The 18,177-nt window shown below is 42.4% G+C and overlaps 1 protein-coding gene across 1 annotated transcript in view; it reads right to left on the reverse strand.

Moving 5' to 3' along the window:
- Positions 1-18,172, reverse strand: part of ADGRF2 (adhesion G protein-coupled receptor F2) — a 60,289-nt gene extending 42,117 nt beyond the window's left edge. The window contains exon 1 of the mRNA XM_045294757.1: positions 18,068-18,172. Within this exon, the coding sequence (XP_045150692.1) occupies positions 18,068-18,172 (105 nt within the window). The remainder of the gene's footprint in view (positions 1-18,067) is intronic.
- Positions 18,173-18,177: the final 5 nt, after the last annotated feature.

The following is an 18,177-nucleotide window of genomic DNA, read 5'->3' on the forward strand; positions in this document are numbered from 1 at the left end:
TTTGGACGTTACAATTATCATTTATTATATTATTTATGGCATCAAGCATGTACAGTATGAGCCAATCAGTGGCAGTAATGACAGAGCATGCACTGTTACGCAAAAACCGCGATAGAGTGAAGCCGCGGAAGTCGAAGCGCGAAGTGGCGAGGGTTCACTGTATATCGAAGTGGCGAGGGTTCACTGTATATCCCTTAATTATGTTGAAAATTCTGCCCTCTGTTCCTATTTTGTTGAGTGCTTTTATTAGAAATGGGTGCTGGGTTTTGTCAAATGTTCTTTCTATATTAATTGATATGATCATATGGTTATTTTTCCTTTGTTCTCTTTATGTGATGGATTACATTATTTTTCTAATGTTGTCGATCATTCAAACCTAGCATGAATCCCATTTGGTCATAATGTATTCTTTTCATTTTTATTGGCGAGAATTTTGGTGAAAATTTTTGCATCTATAGTCAGGAGTAATATTGGTCTATAATTTTCTTTTCTGCTGAGATCTCGGCCTACTTTTGGTGTCAGGCTTATGCTCACTTTATAAAATGAATTCGGGTGTTTATCATCCTTTTCTATATTCTAGGATAGGCTGAGTAGAATTGGTACCAGCTCTTCTTTGAATATTTGGTAGAATTCACCAATGAAACTTTTCTGGTGGTGGGGGATGGGGGAGATTTTTAATGAGCTGATCAGTTTCTTCTTGTATTGTGGATCTATTCAGGTTTTCTACTTCAGTCTATAGTAAATTGGGTAGATTGTATGTTTCTAGAAATCCGCTCATTTCCTCTAGGCTTTCAAATTTGCTGGAGTACAGCTCTCCCTAGTATTCTATTATCCTTTGCTATTTCAATTGTTTCTATTGTAACATCACCCATTTCTTTTCTTATCTGTGCTATTTTCATCTTCTCCGTATTTTCTTTTGTTATATTTTCCAGTGTTTTGTTAATTTTGTTAATCCTCTAAAAAAAAAAAAACCCAACTTTGTCTTGTTGATTCTTCCCGTGTTGATGCTTCTTACTGGTTTTCTTTCTTCTGCTTCATTTAGTTTTCCTCAGATCTTTATTATTGATTTTCTTCTGGTGACTGTAGGCTTAGTTTGCTGTTCTTTTTCCATGTTTTGGAAATTTGGGGTTAAGGTGTTGATTTTGGTTCTTTCTCCTTTCTTGATATGTGTGTATATGGCAATAAATTACTGAGTACTGTTCTTGCTGGATCCCAAAAGTTTTGGTAACTTGTGTTTTCATTTGATTCAAGTTTGGTTTTTTTTTTTTACTTGATTTTCTAATTTCTTCTACTATTCAGTAGTCTTAAAGTAGGATGTATTTCAATTTCCATATATTTGTGGGGTTTGTTTGTTTTTTCACTTGTAAAGTTTTCCTGACTTCATCTGCTTAGTTTTTTCTATATTTCCCCTGTTTTTGTCTGTAGTTTTCTCACTCTTTCCTTCAATTCATTAATCTATTGAAGGAGTCTAAATATTATTTTATTTTATAATAGTTTTATTGACATATCTGACAATGCAATATATTCATTCACATACAGTTCTGTTGTTCAATCCCCTCGAGTGGGGTTACACAAGCATCAATGAATATTATTATTCTTAATTCCTTATCAGGTAGCCTTTTCTTCCTGAGAAAGGTCTTTTTGTCTGGTGTGTTGGCCATTTTTTTAAGTTACTCTATCTTATTTCTTCATGTAAAACAAAATTGTCTCTTGTCGCCAAGACATTGTGGTGCTGTATTTGTGTTCAATTGAGGATTGTCTTTTGATGACACTCACCACCTGTGTCCTAGTGGGTGTTATAGAGAATGTGAGGGGGTGCGTTGTTTTCTGTTTGCTGTTCATATAGCACAGGTGAAGGGAATTTGGGCATCTACTGATGATCTCATGGTACAGGCATGGGTTGCGACCTTTTCCTAGTAGATGTGGCTGCAGGAGGTATGGATGAAGCACGACTGTGTGAGTTTGCTTAAAATGTATCCTTGGGTGGGAAAGGACTTCTGTATCATGTAGGCTTTGAAATTGTTTCCATAAATATGTCCCAGAAAGAGGATATCAGTCAAAGAGAGAGAAATCCATGTGCTCAGGTGAAAGAAATAAAACATCTCAGAGGCACCGACAGAAATGGGAGTGGGGGTGCCTTTTGGAGGGAAGCAAGACCTTGGGATAAAGCCATTGAGGAAGGACTGATACTTAAAGTCTACCTGAGAACAAGGCCCTGACTGTGAAGCAGTCATGAAATGTAGGTGTGCAACAATGTAACTCATCCTTGCTGCTCTGTGGGCATCTGTGCTCCTCCTGCTTCTCCCACTCTGTATCTCACTCCACCCTCGAGTATTCAGGTAAACATAGAGCCTACCGATTTTTTTCTCTTTCCCTTAGTCTCCAAAAACTGTTCAGGTGAGGCCCATTCTGCACTATTTCTGAGGGTGTGAAACACTGCTTTTCCAAAATCATGACTTTTCCTCCTTTCCTCTTCCTGCTGTGATTCCCTTGGGAACTACCTAGGCTATCTCTCTCTCTTGAAATCCAATTCTAGTAGAGGAATCTTATTGTACTCTCATGTTCAGAACCTTCAGAACCTCATCCTCACAGTCTCTGCCAAAGCACAGAGCCATGTAGGTACTCAGGATGACTTTAGGCATAGAAACCTCTATCTGGATATTTGCAGGGCAGCATAATTTATTGAGATGGTGTTTTTGGACGTGCGCATTTCTCATTGTTGTCGGAGAGTGGACATCTAAGAAGTATCCTTCTTGGACTTTTTAACAAGAGTTCTGAATGCCCTGCCTCATGGGGTTATTAAAGATTTGTGTGCCGCACAACCCAAAGAAGATATGTCTAAACCCAAGCTTTTATTTTAATTTAAACACTTAACTCAAGAGGCAGTGACAGTGAGTGAAAAAAAGAATAAGCAAAGGATGCGGGGTAGGGAGAGGAGAGCTTCCCTGGCCTGGGGAAGGGGGGTGTGCTTTATGCTCTTCTGGTTTAGCCACTCCGCACCACACAATGACCTAAGAGGCAACAGGACCTCTGATGGGTGATTCAGAAGACAAAGAGACAGAGTTCATGTCTAAGAACCAAGGCTGTGGCAACCACCCCAAAAGATCTCCACTCCAAGTGATGGTGCCGCCCTCTTCCACCGAAGACCACCATTGAAGATTGCTTAAGTCTCTCATGATTTTTGGCCAACCCTCGACAAGAAGCAGCCCTCCAGACACTACAGTGAGATGCGACTTTCCTGGAAACAGTTGTAGGAAGTGACTCAGAGCCTGTTAACTAATGTAGGAAATTTGTTTATGGAAATGTTTTTCTGTTTGGGTTTTTATACACAAGGCATGTTATATGAACTAAAATTAGCAAGCACTACAACTGGAACATTTTGCCAGCCTGTTACTTTTTAATTAGTAGTTGGTCATTTGTGTTACTAAATGCATAGCAACTTTTGGAGCTGCTCTAATATGGATAGGGCTTTTGATTTTATCCTTAAATACATTGCATCTAATACATTACATTTTGCTATACAACACTTCCAAATTAGCAAGGAAACATTCTCCACCATTGCATGCTAGAAAAACAGACAATTTGAATAACAGCTCTAATAAAAAAGAAAAGACTTTGGCTTATCAACAGCCAGATGTTTTCTAATTTAGCAAGTCAGACTCGTTTTGTATTTCTGTTAGAGAAACATACTAGATGCCTCTTACTGTTTGTTACTGTTATTATCAATTGTTATGTCTACATACCTCCTCACCTTGCCTGTGTTTTTCTGGATGCTGTTTACCACTTCCGTGTTTGCTATGTGTGCCCCTATTTTGAACAATGTGCCCAGCCAGGACCCAAGCTGAGACAATCAGTCCTTATCCCAGGAGCTTTGAAATTTCTATGAGACGCACAGCATGGTTACAATAAACTTGTATTTGGGGTTTAAACCAGTGCGGCTTAGTATTCTGAACATTATACCCAATAACTAAAGGCTAATATGTACAGATAATAAGGTTTGATCACTTCATCCCTAAGTAAAAATAAAGCCAGGGCTTTTACTGGCCTGAGATGGGGCTTACAATAAGGGAAATATCTACAACTAATCAATTCAGAGTCTGTGAATCCCCAAGATAATAGGATTTTAGTCAACACTCCTAAACTAAGCTTTGTGAACTAAAATGAGTGAAAGTCGCAACTTGGCTAAGGTAGGTTCTTTGTCCATTGGTGACAATGACAAATACATCACACACGGTGGTAGAAACTGAAGGCGCGTGGGGACTCTGCTCCCGCGGAAAAGATTCTAGTTCTTGTTCCGACAGGAATAAAGCAATCCTGGTGGCACAGTGGGTCACAAGATGGGATGCTAATCAAAAGGTCAGCAATTCAACTCCACCAACCACTTCTTGGGAGGAAATGAGCGTATTTTCTCCTGTAAAAATTTATCACCTCAGAAAACCTGGGGAGCAGTTCTGCTCCGTCTTACAGGGGAGGCATGAGTCAGAATTGAATCAATGGCAGTTGGTACTTAAAAAAAAGTAGGAACCTGTAATAAATAATAAAAATCTGATCATTAAAATCAAACTGACTTTTAGTCTGTCCTATTGTTTGTTTTTTTTTGAGGGTTTAATTATAAATATTCTCTATAGACAATGTTCTCCCTTGTTGCCTAGACCCAAGCCAAACCAGTCCTACCATTAGCCTCCTATTAAACCAAATTCCCTGTGCCCTGATCTCAAGTCAGCAGTCTGTATTGACCTTATCTTTGGATAAGAGACTTGGTTTTTGTTTACAGATTTTCATTCATTTTGCAAAAGGACAAATGATGTTGAAGATTATGCAAATGTTCTTGAAGGGGAGGGAGGCTATACAGTTGTAGGATAATCCCCAAAGGCATAAAATGAGGTCTACAGTCCTTTTAAAGCGACAGTTGGAATTCCCCCAAAATGGATTTGAGATCATTTCTCTAAGCTACTTGTTTCCCTAGGACTATAATATAAATGAAGTTTAAAATAAGAAATGTAATAAACCAAAAGTCATGTGTGATAAAATCATGGGAAGCTTGAATGTATATTGGTGTATAAGTCACATACAAATTTATTTTAAGTGAAGAAAATGCATCTTGTCAAATTTCAAAGTGTCAATATTTTTAAGCAACACTAAAGGTGCAAAATTCAAATTCGGCAAATTCTGGCAAAGAACCATGAAAACGAAGGAATCAAGTTACATATCAACTACAACAATCTTTGAATGAGTGGTCTGGCGCACAGTGGAAATGTAGTTATCATTTCGCCTGCTCATTCTGCCTCAGTACGAGTAGCTCATGAAGACAAGTTCACGACCTTGATAGACCTCCCCAAATTCTACGTTCCTGTGGACGGAGTCTGACCTAAGGAAAAGTCTGTCCAGGAAAAACAATCCTGATGCCATAGCTAAATTGTTGAAAATATGGCGATTTTTTTTTTAGAAGGTATAAAAATAGTTCTCTGGGTTCAATCACACTTTTGGGGTGACAATGATCTGATAATAGGTCTAAATTGTAGGTAAAATATTCTAAGTTTAATGGGGGAAAGCATTGATAAAAATCTATTATTTCTCGTCAGCTCTACAGGGACTCCACTTTCTTTGATTCTGTTACTTGGAGGAGATCAGAAAAGCATACAGGAGCAGAGAGTAATAAGTGAAAATGAAAATATTTTCATACCTGACTGAAACTTTTGGAACTGTGTGGAGTGCAGCCAAGTTACCAAATTCCTTTGCCATCCTTGTCCCCTGTCCAGATGGTTAATTAAACTCCAAATTCCCAAAGCCTCACAACTCGAGGATCCTCCCTGGCTGCTGCTGTCAGAAAGTCCCCTCCAGAGGAAGTCACAGGAAGGTGCCGGGGAACATGAGACTACTCACCGGGTCTGGCCCACAACAGGTCGGCCCCACTCTCCGGCGGCTGGAGAAACAGGCATCAGGGACTTTCCTCTGGCATGTCTCGTTACAAGTCAGCCAGCTGCGCTCCTGCCCTCGAGGCTTCCATGGAACCCACGAGTGGCCAATCCTTGACCGAAGCGATCAGGCTGCTTCTGTCTTCTGGCATGTGCTGGAGCACTTCAGCCTGACAGACAGGTCCTACATGGGAGCAGCTGCTGCCTGGGAGGGGCACGGTGCCAGAGAATGGCTGAGTCACACACTAGGTGACACACAGGGAACCACACAAAAGCAAAGGCATTCCTCTTTGGTCAAGGATTCCGATCCGTGATGTGGCCCAGGGTCCGTGATGAGGATGGGCTACGGGAGTCACAGAGCCCATCTTTGGGACTCTGCTCCTGGCGGACATTTTGTTTGCTGGGATTATGGCAATAGGATTCCCACATTAATTTTTGTCTTCCCAACTGCTGGGTCCAAGGTAGAATTGCGATACCTAACTGCTGTATGGCTTGATAGAGCCATTCAAGTAGATCTGCCGTGTTGCCATTGGAGTTGGTATGTGATGTTGAGTCAATTCCCACTCCTGACCAGGCTATGTGAGAGAGTACACCTGCTGCCTACGGCTTTCTAGGCTGTAATATATGTAATACGGCTTTCTAGGCTGTAATATTCACAGGAGCAGATCACAAGGTCTTTTCTCCCTCACAGTGGCTGATGTTAGTAGTCAAGCGCTTGACCACTGTGCCACCAGAACGCCTTAGTTCTGCGATGGGAACCAACCATCCAAACTGGTAGCAACCCCATCAGCCTGAATCTCTGAAGTTCTGGGATCAGCAGAGGCCCCTGAGACCCATGCTGATCATGGGAAAGACATGAATCTTTATTGTTCTGGGTCACTCGGTCATAGTCTAGTCTATGCTGGGGATCAAGGTTCTTGGGAGGCAACACGGTCAATAATGTATCTTTTTAACTTTGAAACACACAAAAAAACTTACCTTTTTAAAGCACTGGAGAACTTTCTATCTACCTTATCCCATGTTTCAAAAACCCCACCTATATTTTTCTAGGGTGTAGCACCTTTCAAAATCCTCACTAAGAAGTTTTTGTAACATTATGGGAGTCACCCTTATTTCTAACCCTATTATGTCTCCATCTTGTGTTATTAACTAGAACACTCTGGATCTTTTAGGGACTGACCTATAGGAAGTCTGTAGTAGCTAGCTCTGGCTTTGAGAATCCCCTTGAGAGCTAGAGACTCTCCTAATGAAATCCACTCACAGTCATTTCTAGGATGAGAAAATTCAACCACATCTCATTGTATTTCACACCATTCGCTTAGTGGGCCATGACCCTCGTGGTGCACTGGTTACAAGTTGAACTGCGAAGCGCAGGGACAGCAATTTGAAACTACCAGTCAGTCTACAGGAGAAAGACAGGGCTTTCTATTTCCTTGAGAAGAAGGGAAACCCCGCAACACTACGTGTGCTCACTCAGACTTGCACAGAGACCAAGAGGCAGACGTGCCACCAGAACAAGTGAATAGCGCATGGTTTAAAATCAGGAAAGGTGTGTATCAGGGCTACATCCTCTTACCATGCTTCTTCAGTCTGTATGCTAAGCAAATAATTAGAGAAAATGGATTATAAGAAGAAAAATGCAGCATCAAGATGGGAAGAAGGCTTGTTAACAACCTGCAATATGCAGATGATGCGACCTTGTTTGTTGAAAGTGAGGAGGATTTGAAGCACTTGCTAATGAAGATCAAGGATTGTAGCCCTCTGTATGGATTACCATTCAGTATAAAGAAAACTGAAATTCCCACACCTGGACCATTACGATAAATGGAGAAAAGATAGCCGTTGTCAAGGATTTCGTCTTGCTCACATCTGCAATCAATACTTATGAAGGCAGTCATCAAGAGATCAAAGGACACATGGCATCGGGCAAATCTGCTGCACAAGACCACTGCAGAGTATTGAAAAGCAAGGAGGTTACTGTGAGGACTAAGGTGCGCCTGACCCAAGCCATGGTGTTTTCAATCGCCTCATATGCATGTGAAAGCTGGACATTGACTATGGAAGACCAAAGAAGAATTAATGCATTTGAATTATGATGCTGGAGAGGAATATTGAAAATACTATGGACTGCCAAAAGAAGAAACAAATCTGTCTTGGAAGAAGTACAGCCAGAGTGTTCCTGAGGGGCAAGAATGGTGACACTTCATCTCACGTACTTTGGAGAGACTAGTCCCTGGAAAAAGACCCCATGCTTGGGAAACTAGCAGGACAAGAAAAGAGAGGTAGACCCGCAATATGCTGAATTGGCACAGTGGAGGCCGCGGGGGTCTCAGACATAAGAACAATTGTGAGGATGGCCAGGACGTGTCAGTGTTTCATTCTGTTGTCCACAGGATCGCCAGGACCAGGAACTGACTTGACGGAACTTAACGACAACTACAACACCAACAACGAGTTACAGTCTCAGAAACCCACAGGCGAAGTTCTATCCCACTGAGTCAGTCACTATGATTCGAAATCAACTCGACGGCAGTGAGTTTTGGGGAGTGTGCCAGAGGAAATGTGGTTTCTGTCGTTTGTAATTACCACCTTGGTTCTGACTTCTGGCCACCCCCTGCACAACAGAATGAAACCATCCCCATTCTGCCCCATCTTCGTGTAACGGATAAGCGCCAGGCCACCGCTGTCTATTCTCTGTAGGGGCTCATCTTTCAGCACCACAATATCGGACACGAGGCTCTTGTGATTTATAGGGTTTTCACTTGACTAATTTTGGGAAGTACATGTTTCCTCATTTTGTCTTATGCAGGAGGCTTCACTGAAACCTGTCCATCATGGGTAGCACACACCCACTCCCGCCACCCCCGCTGCCTTGTATTTGACATACTGAAGGTATAACTTTCTGAATCACAGCAACACACAAGGCACTGCAATACCACAGACTGATAGATGGGTGGCAGATGGATAAATTAGCCAAAAATCAAACTAAGTGCCATTGCGTCTATTCTAATTCACAGCATGTGCAGGACAGGGTAAAACTGCCCCTGTGCATTGCTGAGCCTGTAACTCTTTATGGGAGTAGAAAGCCTCCTCTCTTTCCTATGGAACAGCTGATGATCTCAAACTATGGGCCTTATGGTTAGCAACCCCACTCATAGCCATTGTGCCACCAGGGCTATAAAATATATAGCCCCTCACCACGAGGTCAGCAGTTCAAAACCACCAGCCATCCAAACTCACAGCCTACTTAGAGCTCGCAGCCAAGTTGAGAGGGGAAGTCATTAAGTGTGAACAACATGTGTGACATGTGTAAACACTGAAGCAGTACCTCCAGAGCAGGGAAGTTGCACTGCTTGGGGGCCACTTCATGGAGTGTGAAGGGCCAGACCAGACCCTTGAAGAACACATTCAATTTATAACAATGAGCAAAGTTTGGGTAACAGAAAAAGCCAACTTGTTCCCATTTCATTTGTTCAGCACATGTTTATTGAGCATCTACTAAAGACCAGAAGTGGACAAAAGAAAGTGCTTGGGGAACATCCAGTTCGTACTTCACCTGGCACCTGTCTGGCCATCATTGCCTGAACTGCTTCAGAAGCAGACATTGGCCTAAACTTCACACAGCAGGGCCCCTGAGCGTGCGCCAGCTTCACCAGCAGCAGCTCTCGGGCGCACACCTTCCAAAATCAAACCAGTTGCCTTCAAGTTGATTCCAGCTCACGGTGACTCCATGTATCTCCACTGTTCTAAGGTACATGACCAGATTTTTCTTCCAAGGAGTTTCAGGGTAGACTCAAGCCACCGTTCTTTCAGTCAGCAGCCAAGAAGAGTGTTAACCCTTTGATCCACCTGAGGATGCTGGGCCTCACTGAATGTTTCCATGCTGTTGTTTCATGCTCCAAAGCCTTTGCACATGCTCCACCCTATGCCTAACACACTCTTCTCACTTCTTCTCACTCATTGGCTAATTCCTTGTCATCAGTCAAAGTTCAACCCAACCTTCTCTTCCTAAAGGAAATTTCTTCCAAAATCTGAGCTGGGCCTAAGAGCCATTCCTTTTGAATACATCTACATTATCACCAGACACTCTGAGGGGAAAAGATGAGGCTGTCGACTCTGACAAAGATTTGTTGTTGTTGCTGTTTTAGATGCCATCTAGTCAGTTCCAACTCTTAGTGACCTTATGCACTACAGAATGAAACCGTGTCCTGTGCCCTCCTCACAATTGTTCTTATGCTTGAGCTTGTCATTGCAGCCACAGTGCCAATCCATCTCCTTTGGCGATTTGTGAAGATCTACAAGCCCAGAGGTTCTAGGTAAGGACACTGTGAGCCGGCACCAACTTGATGGCAGTGAGGTTTCTTGGTTTTGCTTTGCTTTGGTTTGTTGGTTTTTGGTATTTTTGGGGGGTGGGGAGATGGGGGGTAGTAGGGAGGGTTACCTTATCACCACCAACAACTTGATCACTTCTATTGCAAGGTTGGAATCTGAATTTTCCCCTCTGGAGCCATCTCCACCCAGGCTGTGACCGACCCTGCCTTGTTCAGCTTGTTCTAGTCACAAGAACTGGCTCATACCCATTTTCTTTTGCCCTGGTCTTTACTTCAGGGAGAAGAGCCTCCTCCCATCTCCACCCATGGCTTTACCTGGATGACTCATTCTTGTCCTTAAGTGTCCCCTTCTCTGTCAGACCAGCTCCCCTCTTTGCGCTCTCCTTGTGTACGTGGTGCCCACAATAGAGGCTATGTTACCATGGAGGGTTCAGTGCACATGTCATCTCAGAGAAGCCTTCCCTGACGTGTCAGTCATTATTTCCCTACTCAACAGCCATTCCACTGTCATTCCTGCCCAAGAAATTCAGGTGAGAAGACTGATGATTGCTCTAACTCAATTGTGCAAATTAGGCCCTCCTTGTGAGCCACTGAACTAGGTATAGGCAGGTGACCAGCTCTATTCAAGAAGTTTTAGGGGGAAATTGGCTAGCTGATGACGCATCTTCTGGGGAGAATTTTTGTCTAACTAAATGAGATAGCTATGCTCAGAAGTTCTCTAAACGCCTTTCTATACTTCTTTTCCCCTTTAGGCTTCAGAAACAGGAAGAGGACCATAACAGCTACTGCTGTGGCTGTCATTATGCAGTCATAAGGACACAGCCAACGTGGTCTGGATGGGGAAATAGAAGGATGCAAGCCACCTTAGTCCTTAAGGACACTATTGCATTCCGGAAACCTACTCATGTACCCACAGCAGCCGTGCTTTTCAAATGAGCAGTAAGTGTTCCAGAGTGTACATATAGTCCAAAGCTGCTCACTGACACTTCCATCAAAAGCACCCAGTAGCACCCAGAACATTCTTGACAACATTTTACTTATTTTATTCACTTATATCACTAGTTAAAACTATGCTTACTAGTTTTTTTTAAGGACTCCCGGTGGCATAATGGGTACGCTAGGCTGGTCTGTCTAGAGAAACAAAATCAATAACATTCATATATGTATAAGAAAGAACTTCATATCCAAAAGTAATTTTATATCAATAAGGCATCCCAGCCTCTAAGTGAAGTCCATGTGGGGCCAGACCAGTCTGAGGCTAATTGGGGCCCTCTTTAAACTCACATAGCTGCAGGGCAATGATGCAAAAAAATTGAAAGGGGAGGGAGGTCACAGGCTGGTGAGCACAGAGTCATGTGGCCCCAAGGTCAGTGGGAGCAGGGCAGGGTTTGGAGAACGCCCAAGGCCCACAGGGGCCACTCCTGGGGGGAAGACACAGAATCCACAGAAGGGGGAAGGAAAAGGGCAAAAAGAGAGAAATATTTCCAATGTCTCTTTCATCAAAAGGCCAGACCTCTAAGGAGGCATCATCAGACCGTAACCTGATTGATAGATTGGATTCCACCCTTACTTTCATATTGGTATCTGAAAAGTGATGATGGCATCTAGAGTCTTAAAGGCTTGAAGGTAATCAAGCGGCCATCTAGCTGAGAAGCAACAAAGCCCCTATGGAAGAAGCACACCAGCCTGTGTGATCATGAGGTGGCGAAGAGACCAGGTATCAAAGATGCAGAACAAAAAACCCTATCAGTGTGAATGAGGGTGAGCATGAAGTGGATAACCACGGCCTATCTGTAGACCATTGGACATCCTCTTACAAAAGAGTCACAGGGAAGAGACAAGCCAGTCGGGGTGCAGTATAGCACCAATGAAACATACAACTCTCCTCTAGTCCTTTAATGCTTCCCACCACCGCCACCACCCTGCCCCCACTACCATTAACTCAATTCTATCTTACAACCCGGCTAGACCAGAGGATGTATGCAGGTATAGATAAGAGTTCAAAACACAGGGAATCCAGGACAGATAAACCCCTCAGGACCAATAATGAGAGTAGCAATACCAGGAGGGGAAGGGGAAAGTGGGGGGAGAAAGGGGGAACCTACCACAATGATCTGCATATAACCCTCTTCCAGGGGACAGCCAACAAAAAAATGGGTGAAGGGAGACAGCAGTCGGTGTAAGACATGAAAAAAAAAGTATAAATATTCAATGGTTCATGCGGGGTGGTGGGGGGGGTGATGAGCTGATACCAAGGGCTCAAGTAGAAAGAAAATGATAATGCCAACATATGTACAAATGTGCTTAACACACTGGATGGATATATGGATTGTGATAGGAGCTGTATGAGCCCCCAATAAAAATTATTAATAAAAAAAAAAGTGAGGATGGCAAGACTTCTCACATACTTAGGACATCTTACCTGGAAAAATCAGTCTCTGGGAAAGTACATTATGTTCGGTAAAGTAGACTAAACTGAAAAACCAAACTCGCTGCCATTGAGTCAATTCTGACCTTATAGGGCAGGGTAGAACTGCCCCTGTGGGTTTCCAAGGCTGTAACTCTTCCTGGAAGTAGACAGCCTCATCTCTCTCCCTAGGAGCTACTGGTGGTTTCAAACTGCTGACCTCCATATTAGCAGCTCAGTGCCTAACCACTATATCACCATGGCTTGAGGATTGGTGAAAAAGAGGAAGATAAATTGAGATAAATTGTCACAGTGGCTGAAACGGTGGACGCAAACATAAGAAAATGTGAGGATGGTGCAGGACCAGCGGTGTTTCATTCTATTGTTCAGGGCTGCTATGAGTCAGAACCAACTCAATCAAACAGAACAATCAACCAAGGAGGTAGTCAAAATACAGTTATAGGTACTATTCCCCAGTGGATGAAACTACCTCTTTGTGATTGACAGCTAGTGCCTGATAGATGTCTTTACTTGACAATGCTTCTAGGGCTCACACACAAGAACAGTTGTGAGGATGACCCCGGACCGGGCAGTGTTCTGTTCTGTTGTACGTGGGACCACTACTAGATGGAGTCTACTCGACGGCACCTATAATCAACAGCAACAAGAGGTTTCTAAGGAGTGCTCATTAGACGCAAAATGGCGAGCCTGTCTCGTGTACTTTGGACGTGGTATCAGGAATGAACAGTCCCTGGAAAAGGGCATCATGTTTGAGAAAGTAGTGAGTCAGTGAAACAGAAGATCCTCAATGAGATGGATTGACAATGTGACAATGTGACAATGAGATGGACTGACAAACTTAACCATTGTGAGGATGGTGCAGGACAGGGCAGTTTTGTTCTGTTGAGTGTGAGGTTGCTATGCATTGAAACTGACTCAATAGTACATGAAAACAACAAGGCAGCAAGGCTACCAATTAGGAAACAATGCCACCAAGGTATATAGATGGACCCCAAATTCAGGCGTTACTTATGGATGTACATCTTAGAATATGTACATCTTAGAATTGATAAAGCAAGGTAGTTTCACTTTAAAAATATAAATTCAAAACTGTATAAGCACTCCAGCAGTTGGGAAATTCTATGTGATTCACAGCAGGCTGGCTTTTCTACTCTCCTGGATGACTAACAGCACACATCACTCTCTTCAACCACCAGTATACCTTCTCGGTGTTTGTGTAATGACTCTCATCTTACTCTACAGAGAAAATAACAGCCATTAAAGACCTCCCTTATCTTCTTCTCTCCAAACCCACAAACTCACCTGCATTCATTGCCATCTGATTCTGTACTCACCTTGGTCCCTCATCCTCCTACTGCCTCATTTCTCTGTTCTGCCTACGTGTACATCTGAGGACAGTCCACCCAAGCTGTCTGAACTTCCTAACCTAACAGTTCTCTCTAAATTCAACTCGCACCCCTTTATATAACCAGTTTCTATCAAAAGGGCCTTATACCATGAAGTCATACTCTATTAAGTCACCCCTGACTAATCCAGTAGAATTTCCCAATAGGTGTGATGAAGGCCACCAGCGAGCTCCATTCTAATGAATCTACACATTAGCTCCGCGTTCTCATCTAGTTTGTTTTCTCCGCAGCACATCCAGTTGACCAGTGTGCCCATTCTTGAAACACCTAATACTGTGTCTCTCTTGTGTTTTTGTTCTCACTTATCTCTACTACATTCTAAGTGTTGGGGTTTCTTAAATCTCTCCTTCTCCCTCCTTTCACTCTTCCTCTCCCCCTCCCCTTTTCTCTCTCCTTTTCTAGAGTGTCGCATTCCACAGCTCCCTGTTTGCTTCCTTCGTGTCTCTCAAATTATAATCACCTACATACATATTTACTTCAAGGTTGTCTATTGAGTCCTCTCACACACACATTTCCTGCGCACACATAACGCATGCTTATTTTAAAATAAATGTAAGCTAATCGTCATAAATACTGCAATCATTCTTGAATGAAAATCACTTCTAACTCCACCACCCTCTGGGTCACCATTTCTTGTCTTCCAAGTGGGAGAAGAAGAAAGGAAAGGGGGACATACAAAGGATATGAAAAATATGGTTTCAGTGAGATTTTTGAAGTCTTGAGAAAAGAATCCAAGGATTACTGCACTCAAGATTCTTAGAAGGACCTAGAGAAGCCTTGACATTGAACCCGCTCTTCACATTGTAAAGGCACTTTGATATGACAGTGAATTTCTTCTTTACAAATACAATGTGTCATGTATAATAAAAACTCTTTTTTAGTTTTATTGGCTGTATTAAAATGCCATATAACGTGTGCCTTCGATGTTTGTTGGCCAACAACTTTCTCTCCTCCTCCCCACCCCAGGCATTTTATAAATGCGTTGTGCTAATTTTATTGATAAAAACTTCAAACTCACTGCCTGTGTTAGTCTGGGTAGACTAGAGAAACAAATTCATAGAGACACTCATGTATAAGAAAGAGATTTATATACAAGAGCAATTGAACACTAAGAAAACATCCCAGCCCAGTCCAGATCGAGTGCATAAGTCGGTTATTAGCCCATATGTCCAATATCAATCTATAAAGTCCTCTTCAGACTCTTGAAACATATGCGATGATGTTGAATGTAGAAGATCACAGGTCAGTGGGTAGCAAGTCCTTGGATCCAGTGGCATTGGAAACATCTCAGGGATGGCAGGGGTCTCTGCATCAGGGTGGGTCCCTGTGTCTTGTCAGCTGCTATGCCTCCCAGGGTGTGCGCAGAGTCTCCCACCACCAAGGAGGAAATACCAGATTTCCCAGAATTCTCAGGAGAAGGCCACGCCCACACAGAAGCCTCATTGGCTATGATCCAATTGACACAGTAGATTCCACCCCTTCACTCATAATCCTCTCAAATTGACAATTATATAACTACCACACGGCCACAGTCAAATCTGACTCATAGTGACCTGATAGCAACTTGTTAAAAAACAAACAACTGTCATATCTCGCAAAACACCTCATGAAGGAGAAAGCAGTTTGCAAACAAATATAGAATGTGTCTTATTTGCATACAACACAGTACAGACAGCATAAAATCAGTCATTTAAAGCATTTTTTAGTGTGCAGTTCACTGACATGACTCGCACTCCTCATGTTGTGCAACCACCCCACCGCGTATTTCTCAAACGTTTCAAACAGAAACTCATCACCCTTCGACAGAAATTCCCCATTCCTCCCATCCTCGGTTGCTGCTGCTGGCCCCTAACCTACTTTTTTCTATATGTTTACCTCTTCTAGATGTTTCCCCAAGGTGAGCTTTTACAATGTCTGTCCTTTTGAACCTTACTACTTCACGTAATATGACACATTAAAGGTTTGTTCCTGTATGTAGCATGTGTCATGACTTTGCTTCTCTCCATAGCAGAAGCCGTTCAAAGCCACCAGCCACACATAGGGAGGAAGATGAGGCTGTCTGATCCCTTAAGATTTAGTCTCCTAAACCCTAGATCGGGTTGCTCAGAGTTGGAATCAACGCTGTGGCCAAAAGTTTTGGTGCGTGTCATACTACGTTTACCTGTTCGTGAGCCCATGGTCATTGAGGTTGTTACTACCTTTCGACTATGGTGAATAATACTTGCTCATGGACAAAAGAAATTCATATTCTGCCCGGGATACAAAGTAAAGAGACTTCTTAAGGATTAATTTAAGTTTACACTGAGGGTCTAGGTGGCTCACCAAAGCGAAACTGACTAGTTTGAGGTAATATAATCACTGAGACATTTTTGTGGGATCACAACAAAGAATGTAGGTTAGACCATTCTCATTGGATGGCAACTGATTAGAAAAGTTAAAGGCAAGATATCTCGAAATGAGACTTCTCCTAGGACTGGTCGACAGAAGGCATGTGGGTGACAGCACTGGATGTTGAGGATAATCGCAGGGATCTGTGGTCTTTAATCACGAGAAAGCCAAAAGATGTTTTTTCCCAAAACCATTGTGTTAAAATTGCCCCGGAAGGAAAATATTTCCCTTGGTCTGCTTATGCCGGAGACTTTCAACAAGGGTCTTATGTCAAAGAATGCCAATTTAAAGGTGCATTCTCTCGACATCCTCACCATTGAAAAACCATTGCCTTAGTTATGTGATTTAGCACACTTGAAGGTTAGCAACTGCCAAAGAAGTATCTTAGAATTTAAAATAGAATTCATGCTAATTTCAAGGCCTCTGCTCTGACACAAAACAAATGCCTTAAATTTTGAGCTCCCAGAGCTGTAATGAACACGGCTGTACTTCTTTCAAACTATATCCTTGTAGATTGACTTTAAATTGAGTAGAGGCACTCAATCAGATACTTGCATGCCAAATGGTCATTTTACACACACACACATCTATATATCTATGTCTATATATGAATTGCTGGGCAACATGATAAATTTATGTTTAACTTTTTGATATACTGCCCAGCTGTTGAACTACTTTATAATTCTACCTGCAATCCATGAGGGTTTTAACAGCTCCATATCCTCATCACCACTTGCTCTATTCCTGCTTCTTTTAGAATAACCATCTGCTGGGGAAAGGTTAAAGTTCTCCTGCCACTGGCCAGGAGACCACCAGAAAAAAACCATTGATGAAACAAAGCTTGATTTTTTAGACCTATTGTGTGAAGAGAAACACAACCTTGGCAGTATTAGCGTTTCTGAAGATGATTATTAGCCCCTAAGAATTTTCAACCCTTGAAATCTGGAGAGCTAGTTAGGGCTGAGTAGAGTTTATGGCACAACAGCTTGTATTGATGTTCACAACAAGGCAAGGGCCTTGAACAAGCTGTTAATCTGGATAACAAGATATTTTATTTGGCTTAGAATCTTCCATAAACAAGTATTTCCCAGGAAGCGAATGCTATGTTGTACGTGTTTTCAATATTATTTAACCCGGGGACAGGAAAGCATGCTCAGTTCCAGCATTGTTTAGCACAAGGACAGGAAAGTATGTTGATTTCAATTGTAAGTAATCAGAAGAAATTATTTCTAAAGTTCCAGAATTTACCCTCAATTTTAATTTGCAATACCTCAACACTACTGTTTAAGTAGTCAATAAGTTCACCTCTTAATCACAGAATATGCTGTTAGGCTCATAAATTTGACCAACAGAGGATTTTACTATACTTACAATTTAATTTTTTTGTTATCTACCAGCTGACTAATTTTTGAAGCCTGATTGCTGGAATGGATTTTGATAGTGCGTCACTCCCTGGACTAAAGTGTTTCCTTTGCAAGGTATTCATCAATCTTCCTCCCCACCAGAGCCCTAGCTTTATTTTTAGAGGACTTTTAGAGACGTGTCATTTCAGCTACATGTGTTGTCTAGTATTTCCTGGACTCTCCAATTCCACCTGACTTCTAGAGACATCTCCCAGGACCGCTTCTTGTTGCTATCAATGCTTGGAGCCTTTCGTATTCTCATCCCCAGGGCCGTGTCCAGGGACACCTGCTTCTCAGCCATCTCGG

This window comes from Echinops telfairi, unplaced genomic scaffold, assembly GCF_000313985.2.
Source record: "Echinops telfairi isolate 266 unplaced genomic scaffold, ASM31398v2 ScPeMD7_3533;HRSCAF=4204_1, whole genome shotgun sequence".
Classification (NCBI taxonomy): domain Eukaryota; kingdom Metazoa; phylum Chordata; class Mammalia; order Afrosoricida; family Tenrecidae; genus Echinops; species Echinops telfairi.